Genomic DNA, 19,116 nt, shown 5'->3' on the forward strand with positions numbered 1-19,116 from the left:
ATTCTAGAAGGGCGTGTGGCGCGAAGGCGCGCCTCCCCGGGGTCCCTCCCGCCCCGCCCCCTCCCGCGGTTTGGAAGGGCCGTGGGAATGTGGTGAACCCACGAGCCGCAGCCCAGGGAAGAGAGCAGGAGACCGACATGCGCCCTCGTTAGCCGGGTTTGAAGTGGGAAATGCGGAATGGGACGAACTCGGGCACAAAAAGGGCGAGTGGAATTGAGCTTTCTTTTCCTCCCCAGGACGGTGTTCCCTTTCTGTACCCACACTTATTTTGCTTCCTGAGCCGTTGGGGACAGGAGAACCATTCTTCTCTCTTCACGAAGGGAGTTATCAGCATGAAGGCGACAAGAACCACCCTCCACCCGCCCCCCCAGCCCCGTGACCATTTCAGTAGCACAAACCCGGGAGGGTTACAGTGAAGACAGCAACGGCAGGCACTGTTAACATTTATTGTATTTTGAGAGAACCAGAGTCCTAGGTAGTCGCTACCAAGTGGCTTAATTTAGACAAAAAGAGCCAAAAGGCATCAGTTTATTACCACAGTAGATTTAACAGTGACTCACTAAATTACTTAATAGAACCACTTTCTAGAAAGTACTGATTTAGTCACTCGAATACTGAATTAGGTGAAATACAAGAACACGATACACATCTTGTACAATGCGCTTTCAGTTGTCCACAGTTTTGTTTGGTATGAAGCAGATCGCACTTGGTTCTGATGCAGACAATTACTGATAGGATTTTCAAGTTTTTCAGTGTGGGAAAGTCTCGGTGACTGTGGCCCTCCTCATGGGTCCCACAACACCCCCTGGGCAGGTTCAGACTCCACTCACACATCTGCAAAGACTAGAAATGGCCAATCGGGTGAATGCAGGTTTTACTCCAATGAAACAAACAAAAAAGACAACGAAAGATTCTACCAGTTAGGACAGTTTCCAGCTCTGTTTGGAAATCTGGGCACGGATCCAGTGGCCATCAAACTCAGAATCAGAACCCTCAGGAAAACTGGAAGAAACTCTTCAAGGACAGCAAAATCGAAGGTTTCCCACCTGAGCCGGAGGGTGGTCAGCACAACCTCACCTCTGCTCTTGGCTCACCAGCCAGAACACAGGGAAACAGGCAGATTGACCGGGGGGGCTGGGACATTTATAGTTGTAAACTAAGGAAATGAAGACGCCTCAGCCAGAGCATGTATGGATTTTGTGAAAGAATAAAGCCCTTAGTATGACGGTCAAAGGCAAAAGAATTCTATCTGTAGTAGCGTCCTTGATTAATTTTTCCAACCCAGGGAAACTGAAAATGCTCCAGGCCTTAGGAAAGCACGACACTCAGACAGATGTAAAAAGCCATAATATGCGTCTGTCAAACCTACTGGTCTGTCCAAGTGACCGTTCACAAGCAAAAACCCACTGGTTTTGGGAAAAGAATCTCCAGCATGGGCTACAAGCACAACTTCGTTTGATACTCTTTGTGCAGCATTTTACCGCTTTGGATTCACCATGCCTATTTTTCTCAAATTAAAGACACATTTTTGGATTGTGCAAGAATATTCTCAGCTTTCCAGGGCAGATTATTTTAACAATGACATGCAACTGTGACTGTCGGGAAAAAAAAAAAAAACAAACCCAAGGTTTTTATGCCACTCATAGTGGAAGTTTCCTTGAAAGTCAGATACATGTATATTTAGAAGTATCCACGTAGGTAAGGTATCGACCCGACCCGACCTGACACCTGTTTGAAGTGTTTCTTTACAAAGGCACAGACAATGACCATGGGCATAGGAAATGACCCGTGTAAGTGACGACAATGACACAAGCATGTTTGCAATGTATTATAAACATACTATAAACACTACTACACAAAGTTAATAAAAAACGTATGTCTGTACATTCATTAAACAAACGGCCACGACAGGCCATGTTTTGTCTCCTGGCAGGGTTGTCCCGGACATGCAGGACACGGACGGCTTCAGGGTGGAGACCATACAAAGAAGGAATGTAAGCCCCAGGCACGGGCAGTGCTGGCCACAGCTTGGGTTCTTAGGAAATGTTTCAAAAGCAGCTTTGTTGGAAATTACCTCATTTACTAATAATTTGGAGAAATCTTCATTTTGTTTCTGGTCCAAGAATTTGGAAAATCAAAACCGGCAGAAAACCACTTGTGACAGGAGGCGGGGCACATGTGGTGTGCAGGGCGCTGGTTCCAGAAGAGACTCGGACCCGGGTCCCTAACGAGGCTCAGAAGCAGGTGCCGCCTACCTGGTTACTTGGATGAGGACGTCTGTGAGAAGGCCAACGTGACATTCTTGCAACAGGATGACCGTAGACGTGTCTCCTTCTCTGCTCACATCTTGTCAGCAGCTGGCCACAGCCGGCCACAGCAGCCACGTTGTTAAGGGCAGAGGCAGGGCCCTCTGGAAGCTGTCCTTTCCCACTGGGCCTCACAGACCCAGCACATCCCGCTGCCCAAGCCGCCTCCAGCAAGTACTCTTCGGTGTTTTTTGTGGAGGAAGGAGAGAGGAAGGGATAGAAACCTGGGGAAAGTCTCAGGAGAAACGTCTTCACAGTGGAGGTGAGCGTGGCGCGCGGGCGAGCACACCCCTGCCTGTGCTCTGGACATAGGAAGTCAGCTTCATAAAAAGGTTACAGTTTTAAAGGCCTCAGTTTAACCCATCATCATGGCAAACTTTTTCAAGTAGGCAGAACTTAATGAGACTTATTATTGCTCTTTGTTTCCAAGAGATTTGATCTCCAGGAGGGCCTTTTTTAATATACTTTCCAGTTGACCAGTCAACTGGAAAACCAGTGAAAAGATAATGGGAACCAAGGACCTGAACGGCAGGGAGGGGAAATCAGATGAGGGAACCACCAGTGCCTGAAGCGCTCCTGTCGGCTGGTTCACTCAGCTGCAGCAGGCAGGCCCCAGACAGCCGTGTGGCCAACCTCATCCTCCGTGTTGGGCTGCACATGACACACCCCAGAGCTTGAACCTGGTGCCACGGAGAGGTATTAAAGCCTGGCTGGCAGCGGACGTGCCCTGATCAGAAACCCCACCAGGATGTGGGAAGAGGAATAGGGTGAAGAGGTCAGGAGCCTCAACCCGACACAGGGCTCAGATACCCAGCGTGGTGGGTCCATCGCTCTGGGAGGGGAGAGCCAGGCTGAGCCAGGCTGTGGGTTCAGTACGGGTTACTTGCCATACAGGGTGCTTTCCAGAAGCCACCCGTGCCTGGGTTTTCTTCTTTAACACCTTTACAGTCATTTTAAATGCAGTGTGACAAAAGCCATAAACACTCCAAAAGGTCTTCCCAGCACTCCACCTGCTCATTCATTCATGAGAGAAAACCTTAACACCCTTGTGCTTGAGACAAAATATGGCGTGGCTCCCGACCAGGTGAGTGATGGCAGGGGCACCTGCAGGGAACTCTTCAGAACAGCCTCTGTTACACACGAAGGCCCAGAAAACAAAAGGGAAGGTCAGTATGTCCCCATCCTGAGTTAAACACTACAGATGTCTGTCCTCTACCTCTGTGACCAGCAATCACCACATCGGGGGTCCCTGACTGAAGCGCCAGCCACAGGTGAGGGTTGGGACTTTCGGGAGGTGGAGGGCCTAGTGCGGTGGAGACCCTGAAAGGGGCGAGGCACCTTTCCCTAAGTGGTGCTGGATGCTGGCAGCTCTGGGGCAGGAAGGCAAGGGCCCAACATCCTGCCCACAGGAGCAGGGACCCTCATTTCTGTGCCCGTCTGATCCCTTTCCACTCTCCTAGCTCTGTGCACTCAGCTGCTGTGGCCTCCGGCCCAGGGCGTGGGCGCCTTGGCCCTCTCTCAGCATGACAGTCTCCCCAGATGGCCCAGGAGCAGAGTGTGCCTTCACGGGCCTTTGACGGCGAGCAGGGGGAGCTGAGCTCTCTGTGCTGGCACCGAGCAGCGGGGAGCAGTGCGCATTGGCACCCGGATCCAGCTGTCACTTCACAGGGGTCCCCAGTAGCGGTCACACACAGAGAACGAGGGCGTGGCCTAACTGCAACCAGACCTGCAAGCTGGTGACGGGGGGTGCAGAGGCCATCTGGAAGTCCCACCCCCTCGCGAGTGCTCAGCACAGGGTCAGCAGGAGGCAGATTTCACATTATCTGGCCGTGGCTCAGCGGCAGCTGGCTCCGGTCTCCACCCCAGGAAGCGGACATCTGGGATCCCCGTTCAAGCTCCCACTGGTTTTCACTGAAAACCTGAAATGGGAGCGGCGAAGGCGGCCCGTCCCGTGGCCTCCTGCACCCCACTGACCCAAGGAGGCCGGGTGTCTGCGTCGGTAAGGGGAACAGCAGCAGTGGGCAGCGGCTTGGGGGCTCTGGCCACCTGCCGCAGCTTCCAGAGCTCAGTGGTGTGGTCTGGGGTCCTTGGGGGTCAGTGGCTCCGCTTCGTCCTCTGGTGTTGGGCTGGCGGCCACAGCCAGGCTCTGCATGGCCTCCCGCTGGCGCTGCTTGGCTTTGTTGTAGAGCAGGACGCCAGCCGTCACTAGGACGGTGCCGATGGCTGACAGGCTGGTGACTCTGTTGCCAAACACTATAATACTGAGCCAGATGGATAAGGCGTGCTTCACGGTGCTGGCGACACTGCAACGACAGGGGGTTACGGCCCGGGCTCGGCCCGCTGCCCAGCCGGCACAGGCCCGGGGCTCCCTCGCTGGCTCCCTCCTGCTTTCTGGTCATTAGCAAAAATGTCAAACAGAAAAGCAGGGACATGCTATAATGAACAGCCATTATTCCCATCTTCTAGACTTAATTAACATTTCGCTTTACTTGCTTCATCCTTTTTTTTGGAGTGAATTATTTTTTTTTAAATTTTTTTTTCAACGTTTTTATTTATTTTTGGGACAGAGAGAGAGTATGAACGGGGGAGGGGCAGAGAGAGAGGGAGACACAGAATCAGAAACAGGCTCCAGGCTCTGAGCCATCAGCCCAGAGCCTGACGCGGGGCTCGAACTCACGGAGCGCGAGATCGTGACCTGGCTGAAGTCGGACGCTTAACCGACTGCGCCACCCAGGCGCCCCTGGAGTGAATTATTTTTAAGCAAATTACAGACGTGATGACATTTTACTCCTAAATAGCTCAGCCTGCCGTCTAAAGAACAAGGGCGCTTTGTGCACACCTATGGTAAGGACAGCACTGCGTTCGAGGCTTGGAGCCCGTAAAAATGAAGTTAGTGCAAAACACACTGGAAAGTTAATAGTGCTGGTGTTTTGGGGTGACGATGACTTCTGCTTTATTTCTGGAACGGTCCTGCCTTTTCCAAATTTCCTATAATGAGTATTGCTCTTATGATATGAATAAACCACAAAAAAAAACTATTTGCTTTAAAAAGAATTAGGGGTGCCTGGGTGGGTCAGTCGGTTGAGTGCCCGGCTTCGGCTCAGGTCATGATCTCACCGTTTGTGAGTTCGAGCCCCGCGCCGGGCTCTGTGCTGACAGCTCAGAGCCTGGAGCCTGCTTCAGATACTGTGTCCCCCTCTCTCTCCGCCCCACCCCTGCTTGTGCTCTGTCTCTCTCTGTCTTTCAAGAATGAATAAACATAAAAAAATTTTTTTAAAGAATTGGTTTTCTGCTTTTTGCCTTTTGTGAACCATCACTAAGGATCACTGAAAAACAAGGTTTCAGGACTATCTGGAAATAATTCCCGGCTCCAAACAGAAACCAGGGCATGTGACAGAGACAGTGACCACCATGAGCTTCAGAAGAACTTAAAAATCACGGCCATTCTCAACATTCTTGCAGACCCTCCCCATTCAAGACCCAGGAAATGTGAGGGCTGCACGGGTCGCAGGCCAGGGCACCGCGCTGGTGCCACCGGTGCCCACGTGTGGCGGTGCTGCCCTTGGACCTCCGAGCTGCAGAATGTGACCAGTGCGGGGCACGGCTGCTGTGCTGACCTGGGCCAGACCGACGTGGGCAGGAGGAGCGAGAGCCAGTCAGAGAGGCCGTGGGGAGACAGAAACACGGCTGGCATGGCTCGACAAGCCTTCCACGCAGTGTGGTTCCATCAGGCCACTTCTCGGCCAGCTCAGAAGTTAGAGAAAGTAAGGCCCGCTAACTTACACGACACGGTGTGGGCAAAGAATAGACTTCTAGGCCGCCGGAGGCGTTAGCTCACGCTTTTCTCCTTGTTATTGAAAACGTCCAGTCAGGAAATGGCGCTTTCATTGAACTTTTCCAGTTACAAAAATGAAGACTAGGCAGTGAGGCCTCTGGCTCACCTCTCAGTTTCCGGAGGTGTGCCTCCAACACGGGAGCCAACGGCCACGTGTGGCTCCTCAAATTTAACTCGTTTAAGGGGCACCTGGGGGGGCTCAGTCGGTTAAGCATCTGACTTCGGCTCAGGCCACCATCTCACAGTTTGTGGGTTCAAGCCCCAGGTCAGGTTCTGTGCTGACAGCTCGGTGCCTGGGGCCTGCTTTGGATTCCATCTCCGTCTCTCTCTGCCCCTCCCCACTCGTGCACTGTCTCTCTCCCTCAAAAGATGAATCAACATTGAAAAAATTTTAAATCGCTTACAATGAGATAAAATTAAGAATTCCGTCTCTTGTTGCACTCACCACACTTCAGGTGAACCGCCTGAGGCACACGGCTCCCCCACCGGACAGCCCAGAAGCGAACATTCCAGCTTCACAGGCGAGTCCACGGACATGCTGTTCCCCACGGAAAAATACTTGAACCGCTCCAAACACTTCCTGTGCTAACGTGTAGATTCCTGGTGGGGATTTCGTGAACTTTGCTGTGTTTCAAGTAGCACCAAGACAAAACAGCCTGGGAATCACGACATGTGGCCACAGTCCTCACACTAGCATTTTACAATCATAAATACCTTTTGTAAAAACACCTGGATTTAAATTCTTCTCCTCTGTAAATGACCTGGACACACCTTGTCTCCTGGGAAGTCACCGTGCTTACCTGAAAGTGACGGGGGAGATTTTGCCCATGAGGGCATAGGCCGTGACACTCTGCAGGTGGAACAGGATGCCGTCCATCATCAGCAGCAACACGACGTCCTGACTGTAACTGAAGCTCTTCCCACTTCTCCCAATCACCGGCAAGTCCTATGCGCAGAACAGAAATGGTGCTCTGCGGGTGCCTGTCTTCCTTCTACTGATCACCGTCAGAAAAGCGCGGGGTCACACGTGCCCAGTAATCTGGGTAAACGAACTGATGCTGAGGAGTGCTCTGAAAATAGCCTTCTAGGGTGACAACCAAATAGCGCTTACCAACATTTTCAACATGCATGTACATGTGGCTAATAAGCACAGGAGAAAGCACCGAACATCACCGATCATCAGGGAAACACAAATCAACAGCACAATGAGACCACCTCATACCCATCAGGATGGCTACCACCAAAAACAAAAAATCAGGGGCGCCTGGCTGGCTCAGTCGGTTAAGTGTCCGATTTCCGCTCAGGTCATGATCTCACGATTCCTGAGTTCGAGGCCACGTTGGGCTCTGTATTGACAGCTCAAGAGTCTGGGGCCTGCTTCGGATTCTGTGTCCCCCCTCTCTCTCTGCCCTTCCCCCTCTCACACTCTGTCTCTCGCTCAAAAATAAACAGAATTTAAAAAAATTGAAAAATAAATAAAAATGACAAGTGCTGACGAGGATGTGGGGCAGCTGATGCCCTGAGCATGGCTGGTGGGTATGTAAAATGGTGCAGCCATTGTGGAAAACCGTCTGACTGCTCCTCAAAAAGTTAAATGGAGAACTACTAGAAGAACCAGCAATCCCGCCTCTGGGTACACGCCCCAAAGAACTGAAGGCAGGGTCTTGAACTGGTGTGTGCATGTTCACATTCACATCAGGACTGTCCACAAGAGCCAGAATGTGGGAGGAACCCAGGTGTCCGTTAACAGACGGGTGGATGAACAAAACGTGGTCCCAACACACAGCAGAATATCACCCAGCCTTAAAAAGGAGGAAATGCCAGCACCTGCTACAGAGTGGATGGACCTCGAGGTCATCATGCTCAGTGAAATAAGCCCGTCCCCAAAGGACAAATCCCATAGGATTCCACTTACATGAGGGACCTAGAGTCGTCAGATCCATTGGGACAGAAAGCACAGGGTAGATGCCAGGGGCTGGGGGAGGGGTGAAGGAGTTCACAAATACGCCACTTTGGCATCAGGGTTATTTTGAGCTGAAGACCCTCAAAACACAGGAGCAAGAAGGGCTCTGGCGTCGCTTTCTCTCCCTGAGAAGCAGGGACAAAGGCCCCACGTGGAGGACGCCCACGCAGCAGGGGGAAAGGAACGCGCGCATCGCCAGGGTCCCGAGCCCGGCGGACCTCGTTAAGGTCGCCCTCACCTGCCTCCACCCCACACACAGCCTACTTTCCCGCAGTCGCCTCTCCCTGCTCAGCCTGGCGCGTGAGCGCTCCCGTCTTGGCTTCTTTACGAGGCTCCCGTGTCACATAAAGCTTATGTTACTCGGGCTGTGGGCTTGTCCCCGCGAATCGTCCGGCCGGACACCCTAGGAGGAGAGGTAGAGTCTCGCTTCCCCTATGGGGGGAAATGGGGAGTTAGTGTTTAACAGAGACTGAGATTCAGTTTGAGATAATTAAAGTCTACAAATAGATGGTGAGGATGCTTGTGTGACAGCCTGAACATACTTGACATATAGTTTAAAGCGGTTAGAATCATAAGTTTTACGTTTACATAGATTTTACCACAATACACATATTTTTAGATATACACATTCTTTCAATCATTCCAATTCCAAAAGTGGATCCCAGAAAACCACCTCTTTTTAAAAAAGGTAATTTAGTTTATTTATTTGTTTTTAAATTTCTTAATGTTTATTTACTTATTTTGAGAGAGAGAGAGAGAGAGAGAGAGAGAGAGAGAGAGAGAACAAACAGGGAAGGGCAGTGAGGAGAGACAGAATCCCAAGCAGGCCCCAAACTGTCAGCACAGAGCCCGACCTGGGGCTCAAACTCATGACTCTGGGATCATGACCTGAGCCAAGATCAAGAGTTGGACGCTTAACTGACTGACCCAGGTGCCTCCCAAGAAAAGCACCTTTATCTGCTAAAGACACAAGAAACTTCCAGTTCCGTGTGAAATGCACCAAGCAGTCAGGTGTCTGTCGAGGGGGCAGTGACAGATCAGGGCATAGCTGGGCTCTGGAGCACAAGAATAGGACAGAATAGCCCAGTTCCATTTGTGTTTAAAAAAAAAAAAAAAAAAAGGTCTGCTTGGACAGATACATACGCTTTTATAAGACTGGTGAGATCACATGACACACATGTACCTGAGTACATTCCTAGCTACGCAGACCCATCTGGAAAGGGGCTTTGTAGGAGGGGGTCCAGGAGGGCTCACCAGACAGACCTCCTCTCTTGTTCATGTACACCTGCCCTGCTGATTGCTCTAGGCGGGCACGCGTGACTTTGAAATAATAATACTAAAACGAGCAAGCCGAAACACCCTGACACAAAGATTTTCAGGAAACTCCCTCAGCTATGGCTTGGCCTCCTGGGGCACCAGATTCGGCTCCCACCGGTCTCCCTCCTCCTCAAGTGCACCCTGCTGAGCCTTCGTGAACGATGCCACGAAGCCACCACGCCAAGGAGCTACCCACGGGACCGGCAAGTGAAACCCCTCCACCCCCGGATGGCTGGTGGCAACGGCAGCCTGGGTGCCGAGCGGCGCCCTGACACTCACCATGAAGAAGATCCAGGCGGGGACCAGCATGGCCACGGCCGCCGCGCTGGTGTAGAACTGGAGCTCCGCGGCCCTGCGGGGGCAACACACATGCCTGACGCTCTCTCTGCACGGCGGAGGCCGGCTTTCAACCAGACAGTTCACAGCGAGAATGCTCTAGAGAACCCGGGCGCCAGAGAGGGCCCGTGTGCCTGCCGGCCGCGCGCCTGGCACACCCTGCAGGGCAGCCGCGAACGAGCCGGCCGTTGGGGTGCCTTGGCAGGGCAGCTGAAAACAGGTGGGGTTTTTCTTCCAAGTTTCCACAAAGCACTTTTACTTACTTGTTTTTTTAAGTTTATTTATTTCTTTAGTAATCTCTCCACCCAGCGTGGGTCTCAAACCCATGACCCCGAGATCTCAAGAGTCACAGGCTCTTCTGACTGAGCCAGCCAGGCGCCCCGTCCACAGAGTACTTTTATTTATTTATTTATTTATTTATTTATTTATTTATTTATTTATTTATATTTTTATTTTATTTTTTAACGTTTCACAGAGTACTTTTAAAAGCCACTTAAGCCGAAGGGGGAAAGGTGTCAGGTCTACAGGGGATTCTGAAACTTCAAAAGGGCAGGGAGTCCTCTCGGGCCTACGAAATTGGGAGTTTCACGGGCTAACGATACTTACGAGAACCTGTATTTGTCCCCGCTGAGGAGCTTTTTTGAAAAAACATTTTGCAAACTAGAATAAAGAAAAGAAGAGGTTACCTGGCGATACGAGAAGTTAGCACAGACCTCGACTGGACCAAGTGTTTGCGTCCTTCCTAAGCAGGGACGACGGCGGCCCCTCGGGGATGGCCCCTGGATGTCGGCTGTGAGCCGGGCCCATGCTTGGGGGGCTCCTGGATGTCACTTCACTGTGAGGGGGTCACCAGGCCTGGCCCCTTTATGGATGGGTAAACTGAGGCACTCAGGTTGAGCAATGTACCTGACGTTACCTAGCTCTCAGGTGTCAAAGGATCCCAAAGTCCCTGCTCTCAGTGCTGCACAAAACCCCACCTTGAACCAAGAGTTCCCATAAATCAGTAACTGCCATGGGCCGGGCACCTGGGGACTCCACGTGTGAGAGCGAGTGAACAAAACAGTCTGAGCACATGAAGACTCTGGTGGAAAAAATATGGACAAAACTCCAGAATGGGACAAACCACAGGGAAAACCCACACATGGCCAATGAGAAGATGAAACTGTGCCCACCTTCCCCAGAAACCAAAGGGCTTGGCACGCCCACTGGTGACTGCTCTCTGGGCTCCAGAAGGCGAAGCTCTTGCTCCAAAACAATCGTTTTGGGAAACGCTGGCAGTGAGGATCGAGAGCCCTGATCCACGTCATGGGCTCGTCTCTCTGATGGGAATTTAGCCTTCGTGATGGTCAAAAACCTAAATGGGAGCCTCGTGTGAAGAGACGCTCCATGCGCATCTAAACAGACTCGTTAACTCGCAGGCATCTGTATGCCATACGAGGAGGCGGTCACAGGGTCCAGGCTTCTGAGAGCCCCTGGTGGCAGCACACGAGGCCCACAGGGTCACGCAGAGGGAGTAGAGCATATCCCTCATGAAAGCCGCTCTACTTTAATGCAAAAACCAGCAGCTACTGGGCCTTTCCACTGGAGGAGAAATACACACAGAATGCATGATGAGCCTGTATTCGATTTCTAGGAACTATAAGTGCAGGTAGGAAAAGCCAGAAGGAAATACATCTGCGTGTCAGAAAATGAAATTAAAGGTGACTTTTAAATGTTTACTTGGTGGTGGGATGGAAAACCTCAGGGTGAGGCTGTCCGACTTTAACAGTAAAGCAATGTAACTTTAACAGTAAAGCAATGATAAACTCCTGGACATTTGTGTGGTCACTTCCTCTCTTTCCCAGAGACAGGACAGACCCCAGAAGCAACTGGTAATTCTCAAAGAGCAGGTCTGGCCGATGCCTAAGTATGGACTTCAACACCACAGCCTGGATGCGGGATGGCAGCTGTACACTATCCAAGGAGCGATCCAGAACACAACAGCCAGCCCCTTCCTGCTGTAGGACAAGGAACCTCCCATGTGGTGCTTTTCCTCGGGCACCTGACACGGGCTTCCCCTGTGGGCACGGCCTCTCACGGCCCTCGGGGCACAGACAGCCACCAGGCCAGAAACTGCCCCTTTGTTCCCGCTGTAGGACGGCCTCTTCCACTTGGCTTAGCTGAACACATACGTGTTTACTCACAAGGGGCGTTACTCTTGTAACGTTACTCACAAGGGGCGTTACTCTTGTGACGTTACCTGGGCCCGCTAGCTCTGTGCATTTGGCCTCCGTTAGCTAACCATGTCCCTAAGATGTGTGTTCTTAATACCAAGACCATGTATTGTCAAATTCTGGCTGTTTTTTTAAGAAAAGGTTACATTACTGGGATACGAGGTATTTTGGTATTTAGGAAAAGGCGGCATCAGTTGGGCCCGGCTCTGAATTACGGGACATAATTCTCAGTCAATCTGGATTTCAATGTCCATCATCCCCATCACACCACGTGTCCCCATGCTCTTCCTGACTCACCAGTCCATGATGTTGGTGGACAGTGCGGCCGAAAACCCCAAGACGTTGAAGCTTATCTCCGTTGCCGTGCACAGTGCCAGGCCTCCCATGACGGGGATGAGCGAGAGGTTGACCAGCAGCCCTGGAAAGGGCAAAACACACAAGGGCTGCGGCCACCAGCCTGCCCGCTGCGACATCGCTTCTGGGTGCGAGGCCATTTTTATGCCCCTCGTGAAAGCCTCTTTCACTTTAACTCGAAAACATGTAGCTACTGAGTCTTTACACTGGAGAAACACAGAGGATCAAAGTGCACGCCTGCCCCCAAGCCATCACCCTCTCCCAAGCCAGGCACCGCACGGACCCTTCCTCTTCCTCGAGGCACGACTGCTGGGCCTGGGGCCGGGGCAGGACGCATGAGGCTGGGGCCCTGGGTCCCAAAGCCCCTCCCTGGCCAGCACCGAGGATGAGGGTGGATGAATGGTCTTTGGACCAGTCTGTCAGAAAGGGGAGCTGGGGGCGGGGGGCCCTGCTGCAGGGAGACCCCTACACGGTCTGCGTTCTTCACTCTAAGTGGAGGTTACTCCTCTGCTGCATTCTGAAATCCAGGAAACGTGACCCAATGGTAAAAAAGCCCGTGGAGCATGATGGAAAGGCACAGCACAGCCACTTTGGGAACAGGGTGGGGGGCCTCCCAGGTACTTTGATTTCAGATATTATTTAGTTTACTCTGAAATTCAAAATAGACGAGGGAAAAAGTCTTCCGTGTTAAGAGGTCCACGCCGACCTTTGGAGACCAAGGCCACCTCCCGGCACAGGACAATGCTGTCCAGACTCAGGTCCCTAGGGAGCCACCAGCGCCCTCTCGGCTCCGCACGTGGTCTTGTCCTCTGGCCGGCCTGGCAATGCGTGTCGTGTGACAGACGGTCCGCGTGGATCCTAGAGGGCCGGTGGCCGCGAGTGCCGTTTCACCCTTAGAAGGACTTGCTTTCGCTGCTGGGAGGCGTCCGCGGGCGTCGGCGCGCTCGGGGTCCGGGGTAAGAGCCCAGGGCTTTGCCGGAGATCCCCCTCTGCTGGCAGGCCCCGCCTGCCCTCGGCCCTGCAGCCCCACGAGGCTGGTCTACCTGGCGTGCCAGCCAGCGCTCGAGAACCAGCAAACGCCTCTGTGGGGAGGGCGCCGCACATCGGGGTCCCGTCCGCAGGTGACCCTCGGCTCCGAAACCCTGGTCCCTCGGTCATTCTCCCCAACTGATTCTTTTTGCTGACTGTCACCAAGATGTCGTCGTTGACCTCGCTAAGGGAACTAGCTGACTCGCTACAGGCTTAGCCGCCACAGCTAGAGGCCAAATCGTGGCATTTTAAAGTTGCCGGAATAAAGTTTTTAGTGTGGCCGAGCCACCGGCTCGATATGAAACCCAGTTCGTTTGTTTCATGTCGCTTATGACTTCTAGGAGCTGCTGTTTACCCTCCGATCAGATGGTCTCACATCACCTAAAACGCCTGTGGGGCTCCAGAGGCACATCTGGGAGGGCGCTCAGCCCTGTCCTTCCTCCCCCATCGGCCTTATTGTGGGATCTTGTCCTTTTCTTTCTTTCTTTTTAAAGATTTTTTTAAGTTTATTTATTTATTTTTGAGACAGAGTGACAGAGAGAGAGAGACAGAGAGAGAACACAAGCAGGGGAGGGGCAGAGAGAGAGGGAGACACAGAATCCGAAGCAGGCTCCAGGCTCCGAGCTGTCAGCACAGAACCCGATGTGGGGCTTGAACTCACTAACTGTGAGATCATGACGTGAGCCGACATTGGACGCTTAACCGACTGAGCCCCCCAGGCGCCCCTAATCTTGTCCTTTTCTTAATTGAAGCAGATGTGCATCTGCATCTAAACTCGTGTCGGTACTGCTCCTAGATGCGCACTATTCTGCACTCTGGTTATTTTCACGGAACGATACTGGACAGGCTGCGTTTCAAAAGGCTGGCAGGAGAAACAGGGACACGTGTGTGTGATGTGTAGTCAGAAACAGTCTGCCGGTCATTGAGGGTTGGGATCTGTGGATAAATCCGATTTGATGGGCCTCATGGAGGGTGGAGAAGTGAGGCTGAGAAGCAGTGACGAACGGGAGGCTGTCGGAGGAGCCGGGGAAGGACACAGGAGGTGGCTGACCTGGGCAAGGGTGTCACCAGGGGCCACCTCGCATGACACGGAAGGTGGTCTTCCTGGGACAAGTGACCATTACTTCTTTCCCCAGCTCCCATGTCCCCACCAACCAGAGGCCTCTGTGCGTCAGCCAAGGTGAACAAACACCTGCTGAAGTGAACTCGTGAGGCACTCATGACCGGGCTAGGAGAACGTTCCAGGGGGGCTGTGGAACCGTTCACCCTGGCGTAGCGCCCCAGCCCCCACCCAGGCAGGCTTACCCGTGTGCTCCCCGAGGATCATCCGGGACATAATCACGGTGAAGATGGGAGCAGAGCTCTTCACTGTTTCAGCAAACGAAACCGCCACGTTTTTCAGGCTGACCAGACCCAAAACCACCGTCGCAAACCTACAAATAAGCCCAAAGTGTCATTAGGACTGAGGAGTCCATTTGTAGCTGCACAACAGACCTTCTGAGGAGCTGGCTGTTCGCCCTCCTCCCCCGCTCCCCACCTTCCTCGCCTCCCATGAAGGTGAAGGTGAAGGGCCCTGTGGGAAGTAGGTCCCACCTGCAAGGTGCAGCAGGCCCAGGGAGGGGAGGGCGTGTCTCTCAAACCATTATTAAATTACACTCATGGCTGTCCCAGAAAGAACCTGATTGCACCCAGATCCACAGAACCAATACGTTTGTCGTCCTAATATCTAGACAGTCCTGACGATTATATAAAGCGTGCAATGAAAACACACGTGATCACCAGCTGGTCTCCCACTTCGTGACGGCAAAGACAGTTTATGCACATAAAAAACTTCAACTCTCAACCAAAATGTCAGATTCCTTACCTCATTAGACCCACAAACAGCATGATCATGATGAAATTGGGGGGATAAGAAAGCCGGGTTTTGTGTTGATACAAACAGCAAGGAACAAATATTTTAATGCATCCAATAAACGTAGTTGACAACATTTGCACAGCACCTGAAGGAGGCAGAGAAGAGGGTCAAGTTCTAAGGGGAGAACTACTTCCCTTGCTGGTGTGCAGACAGGACAAGCCGTTCTGCGGCGCAGACACAGCTCCCATCCCGAACCCTCGGCGCCCTCCTTCCCAGGGGCTGTGGGCTCCTCCGTGTGCTTCCCGCGTGGAGACAGCACCGACCGGTGAGCACGCGGGCCTGGCCCTCAGCCCCGGAGGCGGGGGACCCGCGTTACCTAGCATGCTGGGCTCCCCTTCCAGCAGGGACAGGATGTACTTGTTGAGAAAGAGGGTGCAGAAGCTGAAGAAGAACCACAGCGTCAGGTAGAGCAGAGCCCGGGAGCTCCACACGCCCAGGTCCGACTCGATGACCGTGGTCTCCGTGATGGTGATGGTGAGCACGTTCTCCTCGGGGGCGCCCTCGCTCCTGCTGAAAACAATCTTTTCGCTGCGGGGGCCGAAGAGAGAGCCCCAGCCGAGGAGCGGCTTCCCCTTGGGCTGGTCCTCGGGGCCAGGGGCCAGCTCTGCCAGCGCCGAGGGTTTTGCTGAGGCTGACATGCTTGTCTCCTCCGGACCGTGGGCAGCATGGGTCGGGCTGGCTCCCGGGTGAAGGCCTGCACCACCCGGAGAGTGGTGGCCGTCACTCGCCCCTCGTCAGGGGACGCAGGCTCAAGCTGTTAAGCAAAGACAATGCGTTCCTGATGGTGAACATTTGAATGTCCTTAAAAGTTTCAGGCACCGATCTGAAGTAACTCTGAAAATGCAAATATGGAACTTCGGTCTTGTTTTCACATCTGCTTGCTAGTCTGACTGCCACGGAAGACCGGGAGCCCCGACAGCTCCCAAGCCTCCTCCCCAAGGTGCTGAAAACCAAAGCCTCCACACCTGGCCTTCCCCAGGCACCCACCGCGTGCACGAAGACCTGGACGACCCCGCCCCGGCCTTTGCCACCAGGTCCCCGAAGCCATCCCGAGGGCTCTGCCCCTTCCCGCCCATTCTGTGGTCCCGGCTGCTGTAATGCACACTGCCGCTCTCCCACACCTCACCTGGCTTTGAATATTTTATCCAGCTTAAAAAAAATTTTTTTTTAACGTTTATTTATTTTTGAGACAGAGAGAGACAGAGCATGAACGGGGGAGGGGCAGAGAGAGAGGGGGAGACACAGAATCCAGAGCAGCTCCAGGTTCCGAGCTGTCAGCACAGAGCCCGACGTGGGGCTCGAACCCACAAACCGCAAGATCATGACTGAGTCAAAGTCGGACGCTTAACCGACTGAGCCACCCAGGTGTCCCAACTTAAAACAATTTTTATTTTTATTTTTTTTAATTTTTTTTCAACCTTTATTTATTTTTGGGACAGAGAGAGTCAGAGCATGAACGGGGGAGGGGCAGAGAGAGAGAGGGAGACACAGAATCCAGAGCAGCTCCAGGTTCTGAGCTGTCAGCACAGAGCCTGACGTGGGGCTCGAACCCACAAACCGCAAGATCATGACTGAGTCAAAGTTGGACGCTTAACCGACTGAGCCACCCAGGTGTCCCAACTTAAAACAATTTTTATTTTTAAGTAAACTCTATGCCCAACGTGGAGCTCAAACTCACAACCTGAAACCAAGCGTTGCACGCTCCGCTGGCTGAGCCCGCGGGGCGCCCCTGGTGTCTTGTTATTTCCTTAAGCTTTCGATCCCTTCCTGTATCTTTTGTTTTACGGTCTCTCACAGCTCATCACCCGGGACCTTAGCGAGGTCACCCTGGTGTCTTGTGTGTGCCAGCAGACTCTGGCCTTGGGGCTGGACTGCACTTTACGGTCACCTCCCGTCAGATCCTGATACGCGGGGACCCCACACACCCTGGGCCGAGGGGGTTACTTCCAGAGTTGAGGGCTTGGGGTCTGCTGCTGCTACGTGCCCCAGGGGTGTCACTGGCCCAGGACCCATTTTATCCTTTCTATCTTTTTTTACTGTTTATTTTTGAGAGGGGGGAGGGGCAGCGAGAGGGGGAGACAGGATGTGAAACAGGTGCTGTGCTGACAGCAGTGAGTCCGACATGGGACTCGAACTCATGAACTGTGAGATCATGACCTGAGCCGAAGTCAGGTGCCTAACCCCTGAGCCACCCAGGCGCCCCTTTCCGCTACTTTCTAGATGAACCCTGCGGCATACGAAACCCACACCTGCCAGTCTCAGACCTGTGGGCATGGCTCCTGAGGTGAGCCTCCGGCCTCTCTCCAGGGATCACAGGCTGAGTCACACCCGGCTTCTCTCGTGGCGGGCTGGCCAGTTCTCCAAGTCCCCGCTTTAAGCAGAGTCCCAGTGACAACTGCCTGCCCCGTCTCAGGAGGGCCAGGGTCCCATCTCCTTCCCCAATGACATCAAACCCGGGACCCCAGGTGGCCTCCGATGGGCTGGCCACTCGGATTTCCTGTTCCCTCAGTTTCTGACGCCTGGGGTTTCCTCTGTTTGGGGGAACTCAGTCACACATCTAAAAGGATGTCCGTCATATTTCATCCCTAACATCCAGGCACGTGGAGCGGGGCGGGGGGGGGGGGGGCGGGCGCTGGGGCGGCCACACCGCCAGCGGGAGCCGCACCCCCCTCTCCAGCCCCGGCCCCTCCAGCAGGACATCCCTCGGGGCTCAGGCTGCCCACTGCCCCACCTGCCCCACCGGCCCCTGCGCCTCTGCAGGCACGTGCCCAAAGGCTCCCAGCACTTCAGATTCTGACTTCCCCACAGCCCAAAGCTGGTTCCTGTCCTTTTCCCCAGGCAGAGGCAGCACCAGAGACGCGGCCATCCTCCCCCTGCCCTGCCTCAGCCCCTGGTGTCCCTCCCCCTGTCCACGAGCCCGGAGCCACGAGCCCCAGCGAGCGCCCTCGTCTTGCCCAGTCTGCCCGCACGCACCCCAACCCCCGCTGCACCGGGACAGCCTCCCCAGAGTGCAGCGCGGGTCATGACGAGGGGTGCCAGCCCTTCCGTGGGCCCCCACCGTCCCCACCCGAGGACGAGCTCAAGGGCTCCGGACGCTGACTGCAACACTCGTGTTCTGCTTGCTCTTCCCCAGCCCGGTCCCACTGTCTTGTTCGGAGTGACGACGTGTCCGTGGGTTCCTTGCAGCTAGACTGGCCGGGCCAGAGGGGACGTGGGGAGTCCGTGCTCTACCCCCCCCCCCCCCCCCCCCCCCCCCCCCGCCTGGAACCAGGGTCTGGCTGCAGGTGCAGGTGAAATGCAGGGACAAGCCCACTGCTGTGGCACAGGGTCTCTGAGAGCAGAGGGAGCACCACAACCCCAAAGGCCTCCAGACCCCAGACCCTGGCTCCTTACAGAGGGAGTGAGGAACCCTTCTGCCCGGGGCCTGGCTGCCCGCCCTGTCTCCCTGCCCCTCGCCGCCTCTGTGATCTGGGGGCAGCGTTTGGCACAGGGGCCCTGAAGCCGCTGCCGAGATTCCAAGGTCCACCTAGTTTGCAGCCCAAGGGGCTACCGATCCAGAGGCACCCACGGGACCCACAGTCCCAGCGAAGAACAGGCTGGCGGGGAGCGGTCCCCTCACAGCATCCCCCGCCCCCCCCGCCCGGGGTTCCCTCTGAGGATCTCCCAACATCCTGGGAGGAGCTGTGGTGCCACCCTCACTCTCCTCCTTAACAAAGTCCAGTCTTGCTCCCACTGAGAAGCCGGGGCCATCCCTGCCCCCAGTCATCGTCAGAGACCTAAGAAACCAGAAACAACCATTTGGATGACACACGTATTCTCTTTGTATATAAACCTTTAACAAGAAAGTA

The 19,116-nt window shown here is 53.9% G+C and overlaps 1 protein-coding gene across 6 annotated transcripts in view; it reads right to left on the bottom strand.

Moving 5' to 3' along the window:
* Positions 1–427: 427 nt before the first annotated feature.
* The window catches only part of SLC35E2B (solute carrier family 35 member E2B), a 28,772-nt gene continuing 10,083 nt past the window's right edge, over positions 428–19,116 (bottom strand). For 5 of the 6 annotated variants that reach the window (XM_040458595.1, XM_040458605.1, XM_040458587.1 and 2 more), the window contains 8 exons: positions 15,585–16,022; positions 15,218–15,353; positions 14,659–14,786; positions 12,268–12,388; positions 10,364–10,417; positions 9,701–9,773; positions 6,942–7,087; positions 4,372–4,609 (listed from right to left, as the gene is read on the bottom strand). In XM_040458595.1, the coding sequence (XP_040314529.1) occupies positions 4,372–4,609; positions 6,942–7,087; positions 9,701–9,773; positions 10,364–10,417; positions 12,268–12,388; positions 14,659–14,786; positions 15,218–15,353; positions 15,585–15,906 (1,218 nt within the window). In that variant the 5' untranslated portion in view covers positions 15,907–16,022. Of the gene's footprint in view, positions 4,610–6,941; positions 7,088–9,700; positions 9,774–10,363; positions 10,418–12,267; positions 12,389–14,658; positions 14,787–15,217; positions 15,354–15,584; positions 16,023–19,116 lie in introns of all 6 variants that reach the window. The other variant, XM_040458622.1, reaches the window with a different exon arrangement.

This window comes from Herpailurus yagouaroundi, unplaced genomic scaffold, assembly GCF_014898765.1.
Source record: "Herpailurus yagouaroundi ecotype Mexico unplaced genomic scaffold, PumYag 77, whole genome shotgun sequence".
Taxonomy (NCBI): domain Eukaryota; kingdom Metazoa; phylum Chordata; class Mammalia; order Carnivora; family Felidae; genus Herpailurus; species Herpailurus yagouaroundi.